The 16375-nt window shown below is 46.3% G+C and overlaps 1 protein-coding gene across 2 annotated transcripts in view; it reads left to right on the forward strand.

The window, feature by feature from the left end:
• The window catches only part of LOC133970389 (membrane-associated guanylate kinase, WW and PDZ domain-containing protein 3), a 130254-nt gene that overhangs the window by 92134 nt on the left and 21745 nt on the right, over positions 1-16375 (forward strand). For both annotated transcript variants that reach the window (XM_062407191.1, XM_062407199.1), the window contains exons 4-8: positions 5532-5738; positions 8792-8960; positions 10880-10959; positions 12069-12126; positions 13780-13886. In XM_062407191.1, the coding sequence (XP_062263175.1) occupies positions 5532-5738; positions 8792-8960; positions 10880-10959; positions 12069-12126; positions 13780-13886 (621 nt within the window). The remainder of the gene's footprint in view (positions 1-5531; positions 5739-8791; positions 8961-10879; positions 10960-12068; positions 12127-13779; positions 13887-16375) is intronic.

Here is a 16375-nt window from a genome sequence, read left to right on the forward strand (position 1 = left end):
TGGGTTTTGTAACAATAGCCCCAGCCACATGTACAAAATGTTACCAAGAAAATGAAAATAAATTTAAATACTAAATATTGGTGACAGTGATAGTAATACTTGAAAATTCAACACACAAATGGATTATCTACACATCACTTAAGAAAAAGCTATTGTAAATAATGTATGCGTGAATTCAACACACATGAACACGTGCAGAGCGTGTGTTTGCATCGACTTACACACTCACCCTTGTTTCCTTGAGTCTGTGTCAGCACCTCTTGGTCCGGTCTTGAACACAGCCCATGGTAAGTATTCACACTGTACTGTGTGAGCATGCAGGCAGCTGTAGCACCTGATGGTGACCTTATGTAAACCAGTCAACCTGCTGATCCCGCCGGCTGGCTGCACAGTCACACATCAGGAGGTTCCACTTGTGTTCTTACTCTCAACTCATGCTTTATTCATGGTATAAACCAGCCTCCTCCTTTTTCCTCTCCCTCGCTCCTCGCACAGACACAACAACCGCCAAGAATCGGCTCCGAACAAGGATCCAGTCTTGAACTTTTAGAAGCAGTTTAAAGTACAACCAACCCCTCCCCTCAGCAGTAACCCACTTATCTTGAATAAAGTGAGACGATGCATGATTCGCTCTCAGCTGTGCTCGGGCTCCCGTTACAGGTGGGATGCGTAATTCACTGTTTTAAATACAAAGAGGACACACGGACGTTTGGGGAGAAGTCGATTTGGAAGAAACGAGCAACTGGTAACTTCAGAAGCTAAAGAAACACGTCAGCTGACAAGGGTTTTGGGATCTGGCAGTAAACGTTTAAACAGAGCCAAAAAAATCATTGAAACGGGTTTACCTGACTTCTAAGGCTAAAGAGTCAATAACTTCACTCAAAAATCCCAACATCAAGCAAACAGAAAAGCCCAAGACAAAGGAAACAAGCTAATACTATTACTACTACTACTACTAACAACAATGTCCTGGATCCTTGGGCCTCTTCTCGCTCTCTCCTACGATTGAAATACTACAAAATTCACTCTCGTTTTGGTCATTACTCTTTTCTTCTTCTTTGTTTCCTCAAACAATCTCGTCTGAGGTCACTTTTTTGACGAATGTCGTAACGCAGGTCGCAATGTTCCAGCGCGGTACCCAAGCGTTACCTCGTGCTGTTTCAGGCAGCCAGGGGGCGCTGTGGAAAAGACAGACACTCTATTCTCCCTATAGTAAGTTTGTGTACCATCCAAAATTATTTTTAAGCTCTGATTCCAAGGTATGAAAACCCTTGTGTTGCTTTGAAAACAGTTTTTTTTTGGTATGTTTGTCAGCAAGTAGCTGCATTAAATATCTCCCCTGTAAGAAGTTTACATAATGAGGGATGTTCCAGTTGGGAAGCAACGGAGCGGCCACATGTTTACAATTTCTTACACCTTGTGCCACAGGGGAACATAAGCCCTTGCCCTGCATTCTGAGGTCCCTGAAACTCAGACAGCAGCAAAGTATTTGTGTCACATGGGGATTGGTCGGAGGATTTCTCTCACTTTGCCCGATGATTATGGCAATAATATGATAAACTTACGGCTCTCTTTAAGCTCATTCTTTCTCCCAGCAAATCCGAGCCGCTGTGAAATGGGACAGGATTTCTCTAAGTGATGGAGGGGCGAGCTCTGGTCGTGTGAATGGACCTTCTCTGCGCCGTTCTCCCTGTTCCCTTTCAGCCGCATCTCGCGCTTCCTGTATGATGGAGAATTAAAAGATAAAGTCAAATCCTCATTCAGAGAGAAAGCGCCTTAAGGCTGAGAGCAGCTCTGGGTGTGCACAAGTGTGTTGCTGCCTCCGTGTATCCGTGGAAGTTTTGTGTGTCTGTGTGTGTGTGTCTGTGTGTTCACGGGTGATGAAGTGCATATTTTGACGTGAAATGTGATGGGCCTGTTGAGGCAGGTTCCTCCCAACAGTCACTGATCCCTGCGATAAGGTGCCAGTCCTCTTGCCCTCTTCTTTGTTGCACAGTGCCGGTGACATTCGATGCAACACGTGCACAGGAACATGTACGGACACACAACCGTACATCCACACAAAACAAAGCCTGCCCTTCCTTGTGTCCTTCGGTGCTCATCTTAGAACGAGAAGATCAAGTTTCAAGAGCTGCCAAGTCGCCCACAAGCTCCTCTGAGCCGCAGCCAGGCAGGATTCACACCTGTATAGAGAGGTTGACTTTGGGCAGAGAGGAAGTAATGGAGAGAAAACCGAGGAAGAGCATATAACAGAGAGAGAGTGTTGCTATAGATGCTTGCTGAGCTCCTCGGTTGTGTGGATTAGCTTCTCCAAAGTTGGAAGGTTTCAGTCGGCCGTCCCTGTGAGAGAGCTGAGCACTCTGATAGAGCTCCCCTCCTCGCCACTTCCTCAGAAACCCAGTCAGCACTCCAGCGCTCCACGGCTGCACTGTGGCTGCGGGTTGATCGCTCAGCAATACACTGAACTCAGAGAGGAGCTGTGAGTAATCGGATGGAGGAACGGGATTAACTCCTTTGACTTGTGCTTCAAAACGCAGCCTTTTATTTTGTCTTTGAACAACCGGAAAATAAACAAGGGCAGGCGTCCTCCCGTCCTGGTCACATGACCCGTGTTCCATCTGTGTGGAGCTCATGAATTACCCCTCAGTTTATAAATGCACAGTAAGTGAGATGTGCTCACGGTAGCAAGCTAATGGGATTCTTAGCTAATCATAATGGTCTCTCTAATAGTCCCAGATGACTTGCCTGAATGCTCATTATGTTAATGCTTCATGTACAGTTTTTCTCTCCTTAAAACATATCTTATGGGCGTCATTTGATGCACTGCACACAGATTCAACTTAAACACCCTCTCTACGACTCTTTACTAAATGATCCTGTCAGTCACGACCCTGTTAGTCTGTCACCTTCACCCAAACACATGCAGGACTGTGTGTGTGGGGCTCCAGGCTGCTCCATGATTGCTCGGGTACATCCTGGCTGCACCACGGTGGTCCGGAGGGTCCGGGGCTGCCGGCCAAGCAGACATCAGCCATCTGCGCCTCAGAGCGACTCTCTCTGGACGTTAGGGCCCTTCTCTGTCTCAGCGCCTCCCGGGTTCAGGTTGGGTCACTCTTTCACAGGAACTGGAGAGTCCAGGGCAGTGAAGTGCGAGACTGGAGGGACAGCTGCCGGGAACAGGAAACTGCACGGGGACACAAAATTCAGCCAAATCGAAGTCTACTTTAACCCTGGTGTTTTTAAACCTGGAGATAATAGTGGGTGTGACTGGGAGCGTACAGGATTCAGAGAGTAGTAGTGATGTGTTGATACTGGGCGGATGCAGTCTGCTCACGATCTTGTCAGGATGAAAGAGGGCTCGTGACCTTGAGCAGCGCATGCATAGTGTCCTTGACAGCAGGAGTCTTTTCATTACCGCTCGCTGATTTCGCCGCCATGAGCTTTCGATGCTTCCCTCCATTTGTAACGGCAAATAGTGACACACATCTCCGCCGACGCATTGCTTCCACACACACACACACACACACACACACACACACACACCTCTACATTGGCATCACACATTTATCAGGGGTGTATGTAAGTATTGTAAGTGTATGTAAGAGGTATAGCGTCCCCCCCCCCCCCCCCCAGTGTTAATGAAGACGTCTCTGACAAATGCGGACGAGTGTTGCTTCGTAAACAGTCAAGTCAAGTGACAAGGGGGGGGGGGGGGGGGGCAGGCTTTCATCCGGGCCTCCTCCTCCTCTTCCTCAACCTTTCCGCTGCTTTGAGGAAGATGAGTAGCTGCATTAACCCAGTTAGCTGTGCATTGTGTGGTTGTCCCGCCCCGAGGAGATGAGGCTGGGCATCGAGATGGGCTCACATATACCCCCCCCCCCCCCCCCCCCCCCCCCCCCCCCACCCCAAAAACTGCTGTGGTGTTACTGTATCGTGCCGACAAGCTGCCGGAATGACTCTGATGTTTCCTCGGAGCCCTCTGTTCTCCCTGGCATGCGTGCTGTTGTCAGCTTTCCCCCTTTGTGCCGAGCTAAAAAAAGATCTGAGCCGATAAATGTTGCTCTTATACAGTCGTAGCATTTGTGATGTGTGCATGTTTCATGCTTTGAGCACATCAAAGGTCCCACAGACAGCTGGGTCCAAAATGAAAATAAGATCAAGTTTACGGAGGCTAATTAATTTGCTGAAAATCCCCCATTTCCCAGTGGCTCCTGTCCCTATTCTTTAATTAATCTAATTATAAAATCGCGATTTAGCCGAGCACGCTCCAGCTGTTGAGCGCACATCGTAGGAGCCTCGTAAATATTTGACCTTACAAATTAATTGCGAAAACATTCATTTGATATTATTGCCTGAGCCCGTCTGACAGAGAGGCATTTAGCAAACAAACAATGGTAACGCACGGTACAGATCTAAATTAGCATGCATATTATATATATAATCCTAATGGGGGTTTTATTCTGTGACTAAATTGAGTTTCACATACTGCTCACCAGCCATATATGAATCACTCCATTGGCTAAATGAGCAAATCATTTAACAGACTCTTATACCCACACCCCCTCTTCCTCCTCCCCTCATCTCTCTCTCTCTCTCTCTCTCTCTCCCTCTCTCTCTCTCTCTCTCTCTCTCTCACTCTACTGTTATCTAACAGAATAATTATTATCAATTGCACAAGGTTCTTTCGTCTTTAGGAGAAAAAGAAAGCAAGCAGAGAGATAGATAATTGCTGTATTCAATGATCAGTGTAATTAGTTGCCGGCTAATTCCAAGCGAAGGGATTTTACTGTTACATGAGTCATGACAGGCCCGTGGTGCGGTTATCAATAGAAAACAAAGCAGGGGGGTTAGGAGACATGGAAAGCATGCGGAGGAAGCAGACCGTTGAAACATGTAAAGAGTCAACCGTGAGTGTCAGTGTGTCATTTAGAGGATTGATGTCATTTCTTCAAATATGGTTCAAAGGTTCATTGAACTCAAGGTGGTCAACTTCCAAAGGTCAAGGTCGCTGTGACCTCTCAGACCCCATTTGTTTTGCCGCGTGAACGGGATGTCACGATGTGTCAAGGTCACATTGGCCTTATAAACCCTTTTAGCCTCATGAACATATTATTTTAAGAATGCCTCAAGAGAATTCTTTCAAATGTCACAAATTCTTTGAATAGATTTGAGTGGTAAATGGTCAAAGTCTTCATGACCTCCAAAAACATGTTTTCTGCCTTTTGATGTTGAATCACAAATCTGCCTTAAGGTATTTTCTTCAAATTCTGACCAGTTGTCACTTGATGAACTGACTATAATTCAGTAAGCAAAGGTCAAAGGTTACAGTGACCTCATATGTGTCTGGAATGTATGTGGACTGGAATTGCACTGTTCTGCGGAGCCACACAACCGCAGGACGGTTATTCTAGTTCTTTCATGATAGATTTCTCTCCTGTGCCTCCTAATCCATTAGTGTGTACATTACTTAACGAGTGAGTCTCTCATTCTTTCTATTCTTCTCTTCCTCTCTCCATCTTTTGCTCTCCAAGGTAACTTCTACGGGACCCCCAAACCTCCGGCCGAGCCCAACCTGGTGCAGCCTGACCTGGTGGATCAGGTCCTGTTTGATGAAGACTACGTCGGTGACGTTCCCAGAAAGCGCACCACCTCGGTCAGCAAGATGGACCGGAAGGACAGCGCCGTCCCCGAGGAAGAGGACGATGACGACAGGCCCCCGCTAGTCAATGGATTGCCCGGTCAGTAAACGGCAAAATGTTGAATAACCGTATTTCTTCCTTGCCCTCTTTGTCCTTTGGCTGTGACATGAGGCATGGCGTTAGGTCACTGTCTGTTTCCCTTGCAAGACATAAAGAGTGTCCACAGTTTGATGTGTTCGAGGACACCTTTAGAACTCGGTAAATCTCCACATGTAACATAAAAGAGCACTAAAAGATTGTTTCACCTCGACCCTCCGGGCAGATTGATGATCTCTCTTAAACACTTGTACCATCCACTTATCATTTATGTGTCGGTCAAGGTTGTGCTGCTTTCTAGACCCAGATCAAATGTTTTTTTACACTATTATTCTTTATAAAGTGCCAGAAGAGGGCAATTTGTTTCTTATGAACATTTATCTTTTGGTGAAAGCTTTTTATAAGTCAGATGAAATTAATTTGCTTCTTGTGCTTAAGATTTGACAGGAGACTGAAGTGGTTTGACGTGCAATGCTATTTAAAGGACCAGTTCAATCTAAAAGTCCAAAATATACCTTTACCAACAAACTATGATAATAATCTGTAGATTTTTGCATAATATTTTTTGAAAATAAACCAGTCCAAGGGGATTGGACCAGGATCCGGACTAACAAGAGAACAACCAATCTGACTCGTTTCTCAATGTTCCCAGTTCACCATAGAAATCACTGACAGGCTGTAGACATGTTGACACATGAGACCTGATGCAACATATCAGAACTCTCTCTGACCGAAGCCAATTGAATATAATTTGGATCCCAGGGTCTTGTTTATTCATTCGTCAAGTAAAAATGTAATTTAATATTTGCTGTGAGTCAGACAAAATATTTGTAATAGCACCAGACAGACCTTTTTTTTTATGGTTGGTCAAGAGAATAAGCAGCAGATTTGAAAACAAGGAAATAATAATATGATAAATAAATTCCAGCTGTCTTTACATCTGGCACCCACATACTCTGGAGATTTCCATCACCTAAAACAGAGACTTTTAGAAAGGCGGCTGACCCTGTTTCAGATTGTGTGGTCAGACCTTCCACACTCACGACAAGTCACCTCCTGATTGGCTCCTTCCAGTGTTAACCGGACTACATGTGGCGGGAGTTCGGTGTGAACAGTTCGTCATTGGTCCGAGAAAAGAACTTCCTGGTCTTACTTTTCACCGTTGCTGTTCCTCATTTGTAATATTTTTCGGCAACTCTGACAACCTGCCTCCTGTTTTCAGCGGCAGGCCCTGTGGTCGTTTGATCTGCATATTCAGTCGTGTTAGTACGGACGGAGAAAAAACCTCTGATCTCATCTGGACCCGAGATTCTTTTCATCCTCAAACTAGAATATATTAGTGTCAGGGCAGCGCTTGTTCTCTCCCAGGTGACCGTTTTGACTCACAATTTTCCGACGTGATATTTACGCTGTTAAGAGATGTTCTACTTGGAATGCTGTTACTGTTACCAGCCGACAGACAGCGGCACAGATCACCTTGAGAAAGTCTGATCCAGGAAGCAGGACCCAGCGACTGTGATCAATCAGAACAACTCCCCGACTCGCTGAGGAGCCAATCTGTCCTTAATGCTCACAGGGAGAACGACTGTGCAGCAGAAAGAGGCTGAGCCCTGTGCACCATATCTGGGTTTCTTTACAAAGAGAGCGGGGGTGGAATTTTAGGCAACTCGAGGCGGATTCTTTTCCTTTTTTTTTTTTACATAATGAAACAGTGTTTTGACAGTAGCGGCTCAGACACTGCTTGCTCAGCTGCACAAAGGATTCGCAGAAATCCAAAGTCTGTTTACCCAACTGCTCCGTCATATTGAAATCAAACAAAAAAGTGATGCCCAGACATCCAGGAGTTCTTTTTAAGGAAGGAAGCCGGTCACAAATGACTACTCGGCTACAGCCCACAGCTGTGGCAGGGAAGTCTCAGACCGGCCCTAGATGGACAGGGTTCACGGTCGAATGAAAAAAGAGGTTAATGGAAAATGTGAGCTGCAAGTCTCTAGACTGCGGCGCTTCTCTTCTTTTCTTCAGAGTGTCCTTATCACCCCCCCCCACACACACACACACACACACACACACACACACACACCAACCCACCACCACCAGCCTCCGACCCTCCACCTGCAGTCTCTCTGTAACCCAAGTGTGTCTAACGTGGAGTGGGCCCTCACCCCGCCGTGAACTTTACCGAAGACCTCAGATCTCCTCAAGGCAATGCCCCCGGGCGGCTGCTCCTAGTGTTTACACGGCTGCGGCACGGTGTCTTCAAACAGAACTGTGTGTATTTCCTCTGTGTGTTTGTGTCTTCAAATATGGAGAGCGCTGTTTTTTGATCAGAAAAGCAAAGTTAAGGAAAAGAAGGAAAGTGTTTTAAAGACAAATAACCAACACGTCTATTCTGCCTAGGGGCTGCGTGCTTTCATTTTGGGCAATTTCATACACAATGTGAAATTCAGGTGGAATGATGTTTAGGAAATGTTGTTTTTTTCCGCGGCGTGTATGTCATCCTCTGGCTTCGTCCTCTGTGGTGAGGAGGTTAGCTTCACATAAAGAAAAAAGGATGAAAAGCCCTCGTGTTTCATCCCTTTATAACCATCTTCTGAGGGAAGGCATGAAGTGCTAAGTGAATTAGAGGCCTTTGTTGTGCGCTTCCTGTTCGTCGTAGCGCAGCTCCTCATTAAAGGGGAGTGACTACAGACGCAGCGGAATATATTGTATGTGAAAAGCAGCAGTATAATATTATCATAAAGAAACCGCCCCAGGGTCTCGAATGGCCCTTTCTAATATGAGTCCCTGCCTTTATCATCGTAGCCTGCAGGGAATGCTCACAGAAACGCGTAGGCCAAAGCATTAACACAGTGTGCACATGCAAATGCAAAAACATCCCTCTTGGCGAAGACACACACAACATCACACACATGTAAATGCTGTGGGTGTCATCAGCCCTCGCCCGCCTGCCTGCAGCGGGCAGGGGGGAAGCAGAGGGGCAGAGGTGTGCACACATGCCTAACCTTCCCCCACCCGCTCCACCTCTAATCTGTTCTTCCTCTCTCCTCCTATCGCAGAGCTCAAAGAGAGGGCGGACTGGAGGAAAGCGGTGCCCAGCTACACCCAGTCCAGCAGCTCCATGGACTTCCGCACATGGAGCTCGCTTCCCCGCGATGACAGCCTGGAGCCGCTGCCCCTTAACTGGGAGATGGCCTACACGGAGACCGGCATGGTCTACTTCATAGAGTAAGTGCAGCCCGAGGGTCATGTGCTGAAACCATCAGTTTTGAGAATGAGTGGCTTCATTTAAAGGGATTGGATGAAATAAAAAAAGTCACATTTGAACAAATATGAGCCATTCAAATAGTAAACTGTGTTTGTTGCTGTTAGAAAAACAGAAATTGTCTGCTAAGCCAAACACTATTAAAAATCCGTGATGTACAACATTGCACTGGTTGAAAAGTTCCTTCATTTACCATGAACATAAAAACATGAAGCCTAAACTGGTCTGCTGCCATAAACCACTGCAATGTATGAATATTTATCTGCAGCCGAAATGCAAATGACTCCATGTCGGGAGTAAAGCTCTTTCAGAAAATTACCCTTATATGTGATTCCTGTATGAATGTGAGTGTGAGTGTGATGCTGCCGGCGTGAACCACTGGGCCCGGAGTCACAGCTCAACTCGGCTGTAACAGAAGCTGTGATTGAGAGGAAGCTGCAGACGTGAGCGTGGACTTCATCTTGATTAGGCGGCAGCAGGTGTAGCACAGTCTACGCTCTGGATGATGAGTGTGGAAAATTAGGCCGACTGACGACTTGAGAGTTGCTTATGTTAAGTGTGGCATCTTCCGGCTGCGGTCGTTGGTGCGCAGCACGCTGTGATATAAAAAATGAAAGTGGCATTTGTATGTCTAGTGTCATACAGCATTGTGTTTACTGTGTTTATCTCCTTTGTGCATAATGAAACGCACATAAATGTTTCTGTCAGCGTCCAATCAGCATCTAATCAGCCCCGACAGTCGGGTTAGGTTTGAATCTGTGTGTTTAATGAAGGGTTCGTGATTTACAAGTCACGTTGTTTCTCAGCAGGGATTTCTGTTCATATATAGCAGCTCCATTATGTATATATGCCTATGTTTATTCAAGAGGGTTGTCTTTCAGTTTGAGAGCAGAACTTGTTGATTTATTAATAGGCCCCTGCTTGTGCTCAGATTTGCTCCGTTTGTGCTCAAATCGCACTCGGATATTTTGTGGCTTGGACGGATTTCTTGTGCTACAGCTTTGTTAGCTTTACTCACATCAAATTATGGAAATTCGTCCAAGCAGCTAATTATCAGGGTGCAAGTGCACAGTTTGAGCACAAGCAGAGCAAATCTAAGCACAAGCAGGGGCTATTTGAGTGTGAGTGCAGGGCTTTTTGAGTGTAAGCTTAACAAAATGAAATCAACAAGTGCAGACCAAACTCTTGAATAAAGATAGGGTTAAAAACACATACTCGACAGCAGCACATTCACATAAAATGGAAGGAGAGAGTGAAGTGGGTACAGTAAACACACTCATGCGCTGCTAAAATATTCCTGAGATGCACTTTGAGTGTAAAAATAAACCTCAGAGAATCAGGAAAGTATAAATTATTCCCATTGACGGCCACAGTGGATTTTATGCCCAGACAACACAGCTTTAAATTCTCAGGTTTTTTTTTTTCATAAGAACAAGTTAAGCTCTTGCTCGCAACCAATCAATACTCAGCTTTCAGAGCAGAGTAAACAAAGCTCTCCAAGGCCTAGTGGGCTCCAAAAGTCTGAGACCACTTTTCCCCTTAATGCGAACCCGATGTTTGTGCGTGGGTGAACGTACATGCGTGTGTGTGTTTGATTTAATTATATACGACTCAAAGACACTTTTGACAATAAAGCTGTTTGTCGCGTTTCACATTCAGATGATTTTTTTTCAGGGCCACCTATGAAGGCCACAACCATGAGCACGATAACCCGACAGCTGAGCATCAACCGATGGATCAGATGTTTGTTAATGAAGCCAGTTTCCCTCGTGGATGATATACGGTTGCTGTTTTCTTTTTCCCCTGCTGTGGTGCATCGTTTGGTTTCAAGCAGCACTTTCTCCATTGTTCACGTCTCCTTGTCGCTTTCTATGCTCCGTAGTCACAACACCAAGACGACCACGTGGTTGGACCCCCGCTTGGCGAAGAAGGCGAAGCCCCCAGAGAAGTGTGAGGATGGAGGTATGTAGACCGCAGCACTCAGCTCGTCTACTGGAGCGCGCAGTGATTCCATTAACTGCTGCACATGTATTTGCACAGGGGGCATACCTCTCCTGTGTTTTTGCCGTGCATTACATGATCCATCACTCCGCACATTTTCACCCAGTTAATCAAACAACCATTCAGGATAAGGGGCGACAGCGTAACTGCTCCTCGATGACACGTCACCCGAGAGTGACTCTAAACGCCGCAGTCGAGTCAAGCGGCTTTTCCTGAAATCCAGTGCGTGGGGTCTGACTTTCAGGGATTCCAGACCTGCCTTTGTATCCCCAGGATGCTAATGTGGGCTTAAGTGCAGGCAGAGACAGTGAGTGGCCGCGGCTCAAAGAGTGGGACCCTTCCAGCCTGGTTTTAATGGATTTTTTTACAGGCGGAACAGAAAGCCAGTTGGTTTGTTGCCTCTGAAAAGCAACTCCAAAGCGCTCTCTTGCATAAGGAGCTCTTTTCTCTCTCCCCCCCCCCCCCCCCCCCTGCATGATATGTTCATCAGGGCATGACGTGCATCGGCCTGCTTGTTGAAATGTTCACTAAACTACTGCAGCCTATTTTCATGGCTTCTTATACCAGTAACTCTTTTACAACAAAAAAATACCGAGTATGTGCAGTTTTTTTAAAAACAAAGGGGATTTCGGGGAAGGGGAAGAAACCGAGAAGCTCTCTCACCTCGCTGTCTTCGCAGTGTCGCGTTTTACACAATATCAAGAAAAGAAATCGCTGTTTCACGATTATTATTATTCACGCCTATTGACTTGTTAACATAGCGCAGGAAAAGTGCAGCGTCCACATCCAGAGTGCCAAAATAAAGATCTTATCCTTTCCTGTGGGAGACAATGCCAAGATGTCAGCAGGTGTTAGTGGGTTTTTTTTTACCCATTAAGGACAAGTGGGTTGAATTCTCTTAGTCAGAGGGAAGACTGCACTGGTAACCACAGGGGCATGGGTTCCAACTCCCAGATCAACCATTGTGCTCTCTCTTCCTCTTCTTTCCTCCCTCCTGTTATCTTAATGTGCGTGCTCCCCATTTGCATCCTTCAATCCACAACACTGTGTAACACCATTTTCTTTTGCAGAGCTGCCATACGGCTGGGAGGAAATAGATGATCCGCAGTACGGCACATACTACGTGGAGTAAGTTTTATTGATTTATGGCTGCATGTAATTTCCCAGCACTCCGCTTGCCATCTTCGCAAACGGTGTAAATTGTTATATCACACTCGTTCCCCCGCCGATGCACGCCAGCACATTTCACCATGGGGACGGCGGCACCAGTGCATATTACACTGCTTAGTGTACATTAGCAGTGCACTGGTTTGAATCGATAGTCTAAAAATAAACAAATGGATCTGGCACAGGGCTCGTGTTGTTCCTCCGGCGTGAGGAGGCTCTGAGTTATGAAAGGTTCGGAGAGGAAGTGTTTACCTGGAAAACAGTCGAAGACCCTGGTCAGGATTTTCATTTTGTTTACCAGTGGGTGGCAAAATGAGATGTGACCCTTCAGTGACCTGTGTGTGAGCACTAGGCTGATTGGGCTCTTGCTGTGTGTTGCCCGCGTTTGTGTAACTAAGCAAGTTTGTGTGTAGATTATGAGTGTGTGTATATATTGCATACTGTCCGTGTATTTGTCGGCATGTTTTTAGTGCTGGCCACCGCAGCGGGGCGACCGTGTCACGCAGCCGTCACAACGGGGGGCGGGGGGGGGGGCTCTGAGGAGAGATGGTAATCTATCGTGATGAAGAGAAAATTGGGACGTTGTTTTATTGCTCAGGCTGCAGACAGATCCCTCCTGGGCCAATGTGACATGAGAGAGAAACTCGCACTGTATAGAAAGAGCAGCAGCTTGCAGATAAACCGTGGAGCGGCCGGGTATTGAACCTGGAACAAGCCCATTGTGGAATACAGGCTGTGGTCTGGATGCCAGAGGAACAACTGGCTGTTTACCTAATATTGTAGAGGCATGTGGATTTCCTACAATATTCACTGGATACAAGTCATTGTAGGTAACATAAAGAGGAGGCCAGCCGGCCTTTACTGTAAGAATACACCATGTATTTATAATGAAGCCACTAATAGAAAACCATGTTGCTTCAGAGGGAAGGTCCATACATAATTAATCGCAATAATAAAGGTGGAGTATTGTAGTGTGTGTGTGTGTGTGTGTGTGTGTGTGTGTGTGTGTGTGTGTGTGTGTGTGTGTGTGTGTGTGTGTGTGTGTGTGTGTGTGTGTGTGTGTGTGTGTGTGTGTGTGTGTGTGTGTGTGTGTGTGTGTGTGTGTGTGTGTGTGCGTGTGTGGCCTCAGGAATTATTCAGACCCCTTCCCTCTCTGCACATGTTATCGTGTTGTACACTTAAACACCAGGTGGTTATGTTTTCACCTCCTGTCCGTTTGCTTGTTGGTTTGTTTGTGCGAAAGATTACACAAAAACTTGTCACCTGATCCTCGTGACATTTCGTTCAGGGGTGGGTCAATACCCGAGGGAATAAGCCATTACATTTTGGGTGTGGATCCAGGGATTTTACTTTCTTAGAATTGTGAGATAGAGCCTTTTTTTTTGACATTTTAATCAATTTCTCAGAGAACAATTTCTGGATCTTGAGTTTGTGCAACTTGAAGCATTACAGATTCAATTGAGAACTGTTGGAGCTCTGCGGAGGTAGCCGCTCTACTGAGTGCCAGTCTAGTTTTACACCTCTCAATACTCCACGATGACAAAGTGAAAACTGAAATTCAAATTGCATGTGAGGTCTCCTGCTCTTAAAACCTGAGTGTGTTGTTCTTTGCAGCCACATCAACCAGAAAACCCAGTTTGAGAACCCGGTCCTGGAGGCGAAGAAGAAGCTGAGCCAGGAGACGGCTGCGATCCAACAAGCCGCTGCGGCTCCTTCCCAAGGTGAGAACAGAACCTGTCCCCATCTTCAACTTCCTCTTCAGCTAGATTGTCAGGGATTTAGAAAGACATCCAGTGCAGAGGAGCTAAAGGGGAATTCTTGTATCTTTAAACCTGAGCAACATCTCTACCTCCCCCCCCATTGCGACTGCACTGTAATCTTATGGGGCGACAATCCATGGAATGTCAACAATAACAAGCAAAAAATGTTGTCAACAAGACGTCTCACTCTCACCATACTTTCTCTCTCTCTCTCTCTCTCTCTCTCTCCTTCCGTCTCTCGTGGTTCACTCTTCAATTCGTTGGTTCACTCTTCGTCTGTACACTCCCAGCACAAACAAGTAGGGAAGGCCATCGAAGTCGAAAGCTTCATCGACTCTGTCCGCATCAGAAAAGAGATTCAGTTTTTAACAGTTTCTCTCAAAGTAAAAATCCAAACTCATCTCTCGAACTCTCGCTCTCACATTTCAACTTGTCGTGGATTGAGATATGTGTGATGTTGCAAGACTCTTAACAAAGACCCAGAATTCCCTTTTAGTGGACCTTTAGCGGACTGTCCCAGTTGCCCCATATCATAACATGGAAGCCATTGATGTTGCTGTCACAGCTGCAGGTGGAGACGATCATTGAGACCGATTCCTGAAGTTTTTGTGTCTCCATTCACACACCCACATTTATAAACCCTTTAAATGAATGACACATATAATTCGATTTTGCCCACATGGAAACCATCAACCTCTTAAAAAACACCTGTTTAGCAGGTTCTAAAGTCTCCCTCTGGTTTATAGGACATGTATCTACATGTAGAACAATAATAGCTTCCAACAGCTTTCCTGTTTCGAGGGAGGGGGTGAACTATGGATGAATAAAGGAGAGACAGACAGGAAATAGAGAGATGAAGTGCAACGGGATTGGTATTCAGCCATTGAACCGGAGCCTTGTTTTTATAACCAATCAGCTCTCAGGTCATCACCGCACACATCTGACTCACTCTGCCGCCGTCGGCCTCGTTCAGAACTAGAAACTCCAGTAGGAGTGGAATCATCTGATATAATGACGCCCTGTGTTCCTGCTTTGACTCAATTTCTACTTCTCTCTCTACGTTAATTCCTCCTTTGATTGTGTTTTTATGAATTGACCCAGTGTTTCTGTTACTTCACTCTGACCCACAACGACAGGAGCAGCTTTGTCTTCATTGGACTCGACCAACTTGTCCACTGAGCTTATTCTATTTCTGTTCCCGTTGTAAATCACTCCGGACGTGAACATCAGCTAACTGTCTGAAACTTAATTGAAGTTTAATCACTTTGGCTTCTGCTCCGTGTAGAGGCCGACCCTTTCACCTCAGCTGGTGTGTTGTGATATATTTGTTTTCTGGGAATAGAAGGAGCGTCATCGTGTCCGTGCGAGGTCAACTGAACGTGTGCGACCTCGGCTCCAACTGTAATCCATTGTCAGAATGATAGCGGGGGTGCTTGGGTAGCGGGGGTCCTTTTATCAGCGCCCCTGTGCCGGTCTGTTCTTTACCTTGACAAGCCATTTTTCTCCTGGAATAAACATTATGAATTAAGTATGTTGTCATTAAAAGGGATGTATAATAGATTACAGCAGTGGAGACGGACAGGCTCGCTCCGGCAGGGAGGGCGGGGGGTTTCGGGGAGTGAGGGAGAGAGAGAGAGAGAGAGAGAGAGGGAGTGCAGGGGAGGAGGGCGGCTTTTAGAGGCGCTTGTGGCAACAGCTGCTGGAACAGCATGTCAGAGGGGCCACGCATAATCAGACATCTCTCTGCTCACGTGTGCGGGGACCGAGGAAACCACCACACCGGCCCTGATTACCGATTACACAACCGAGTGAGCTGTCAGACGCTCGGTGAGGAAACCAGAGCCTCATCAGGCGGCCGTTACACCTCAGGCAAACACCTCCGACTCTGACACTTTTCCAAGATATCAGATTGAAATTTGCCACAAACGTACACTGAGATGAGCCAGTTAGATTGTTGTTGTCAATGGTCAGAGTTCATGGTCACAGGGACCTTCTACAAAATTAGGAGACTGGTCCTGCAGTGGTTGGCTGTGGCATACGAGCACGGTGCTGTAATTTGTTGTTTTATGAGGTGTTATATATCACGGCAGCACCATTGAAGTTGAGGTGTTGCTGCAGTTGAACCTGCAGAGGTGACTAACTGGTGGTGTTTGTCATCCAGTTAACCCCCCCGGGCTGTGTGTTCAACGCCTGCTTTGTTCCTATTTGTCCTGTCTTCCTCGTACACTTGGTACTTTCCCCTGCGAGTCGACTCCTGGCCTAACACCGCCAGTCGATTCTGATCTCTGCTGTTCAAGGTGGATTCTTGGAAGCAGGAGCTTGCTGCAGCTCCACTGAAGATGTCTTAACCCAATTATGCTAAATAATGTCGCTGGAGATTTACAACACAACTGAGTAAACACACGAGGAAATCCAGAAAACGTGGCGGTTTGTGTTTTTGTTGTTGATGC

The sequence above is a fragment of the Platichthys flesus genome, chromosome 2, assembly GCF_949316205.1.
Source record: "Platichthys flesus chromosome 2, fPlaFle2.1, whole genome shotgun sequence".
NCBI classification, from domain to species: domain Eukaryota; kingdom Metazoa; phylum Chordata; class Actinopteri; order Pleuronectiformes; family Pleuronectidae; genus Platichthys; species Platichthys flesus.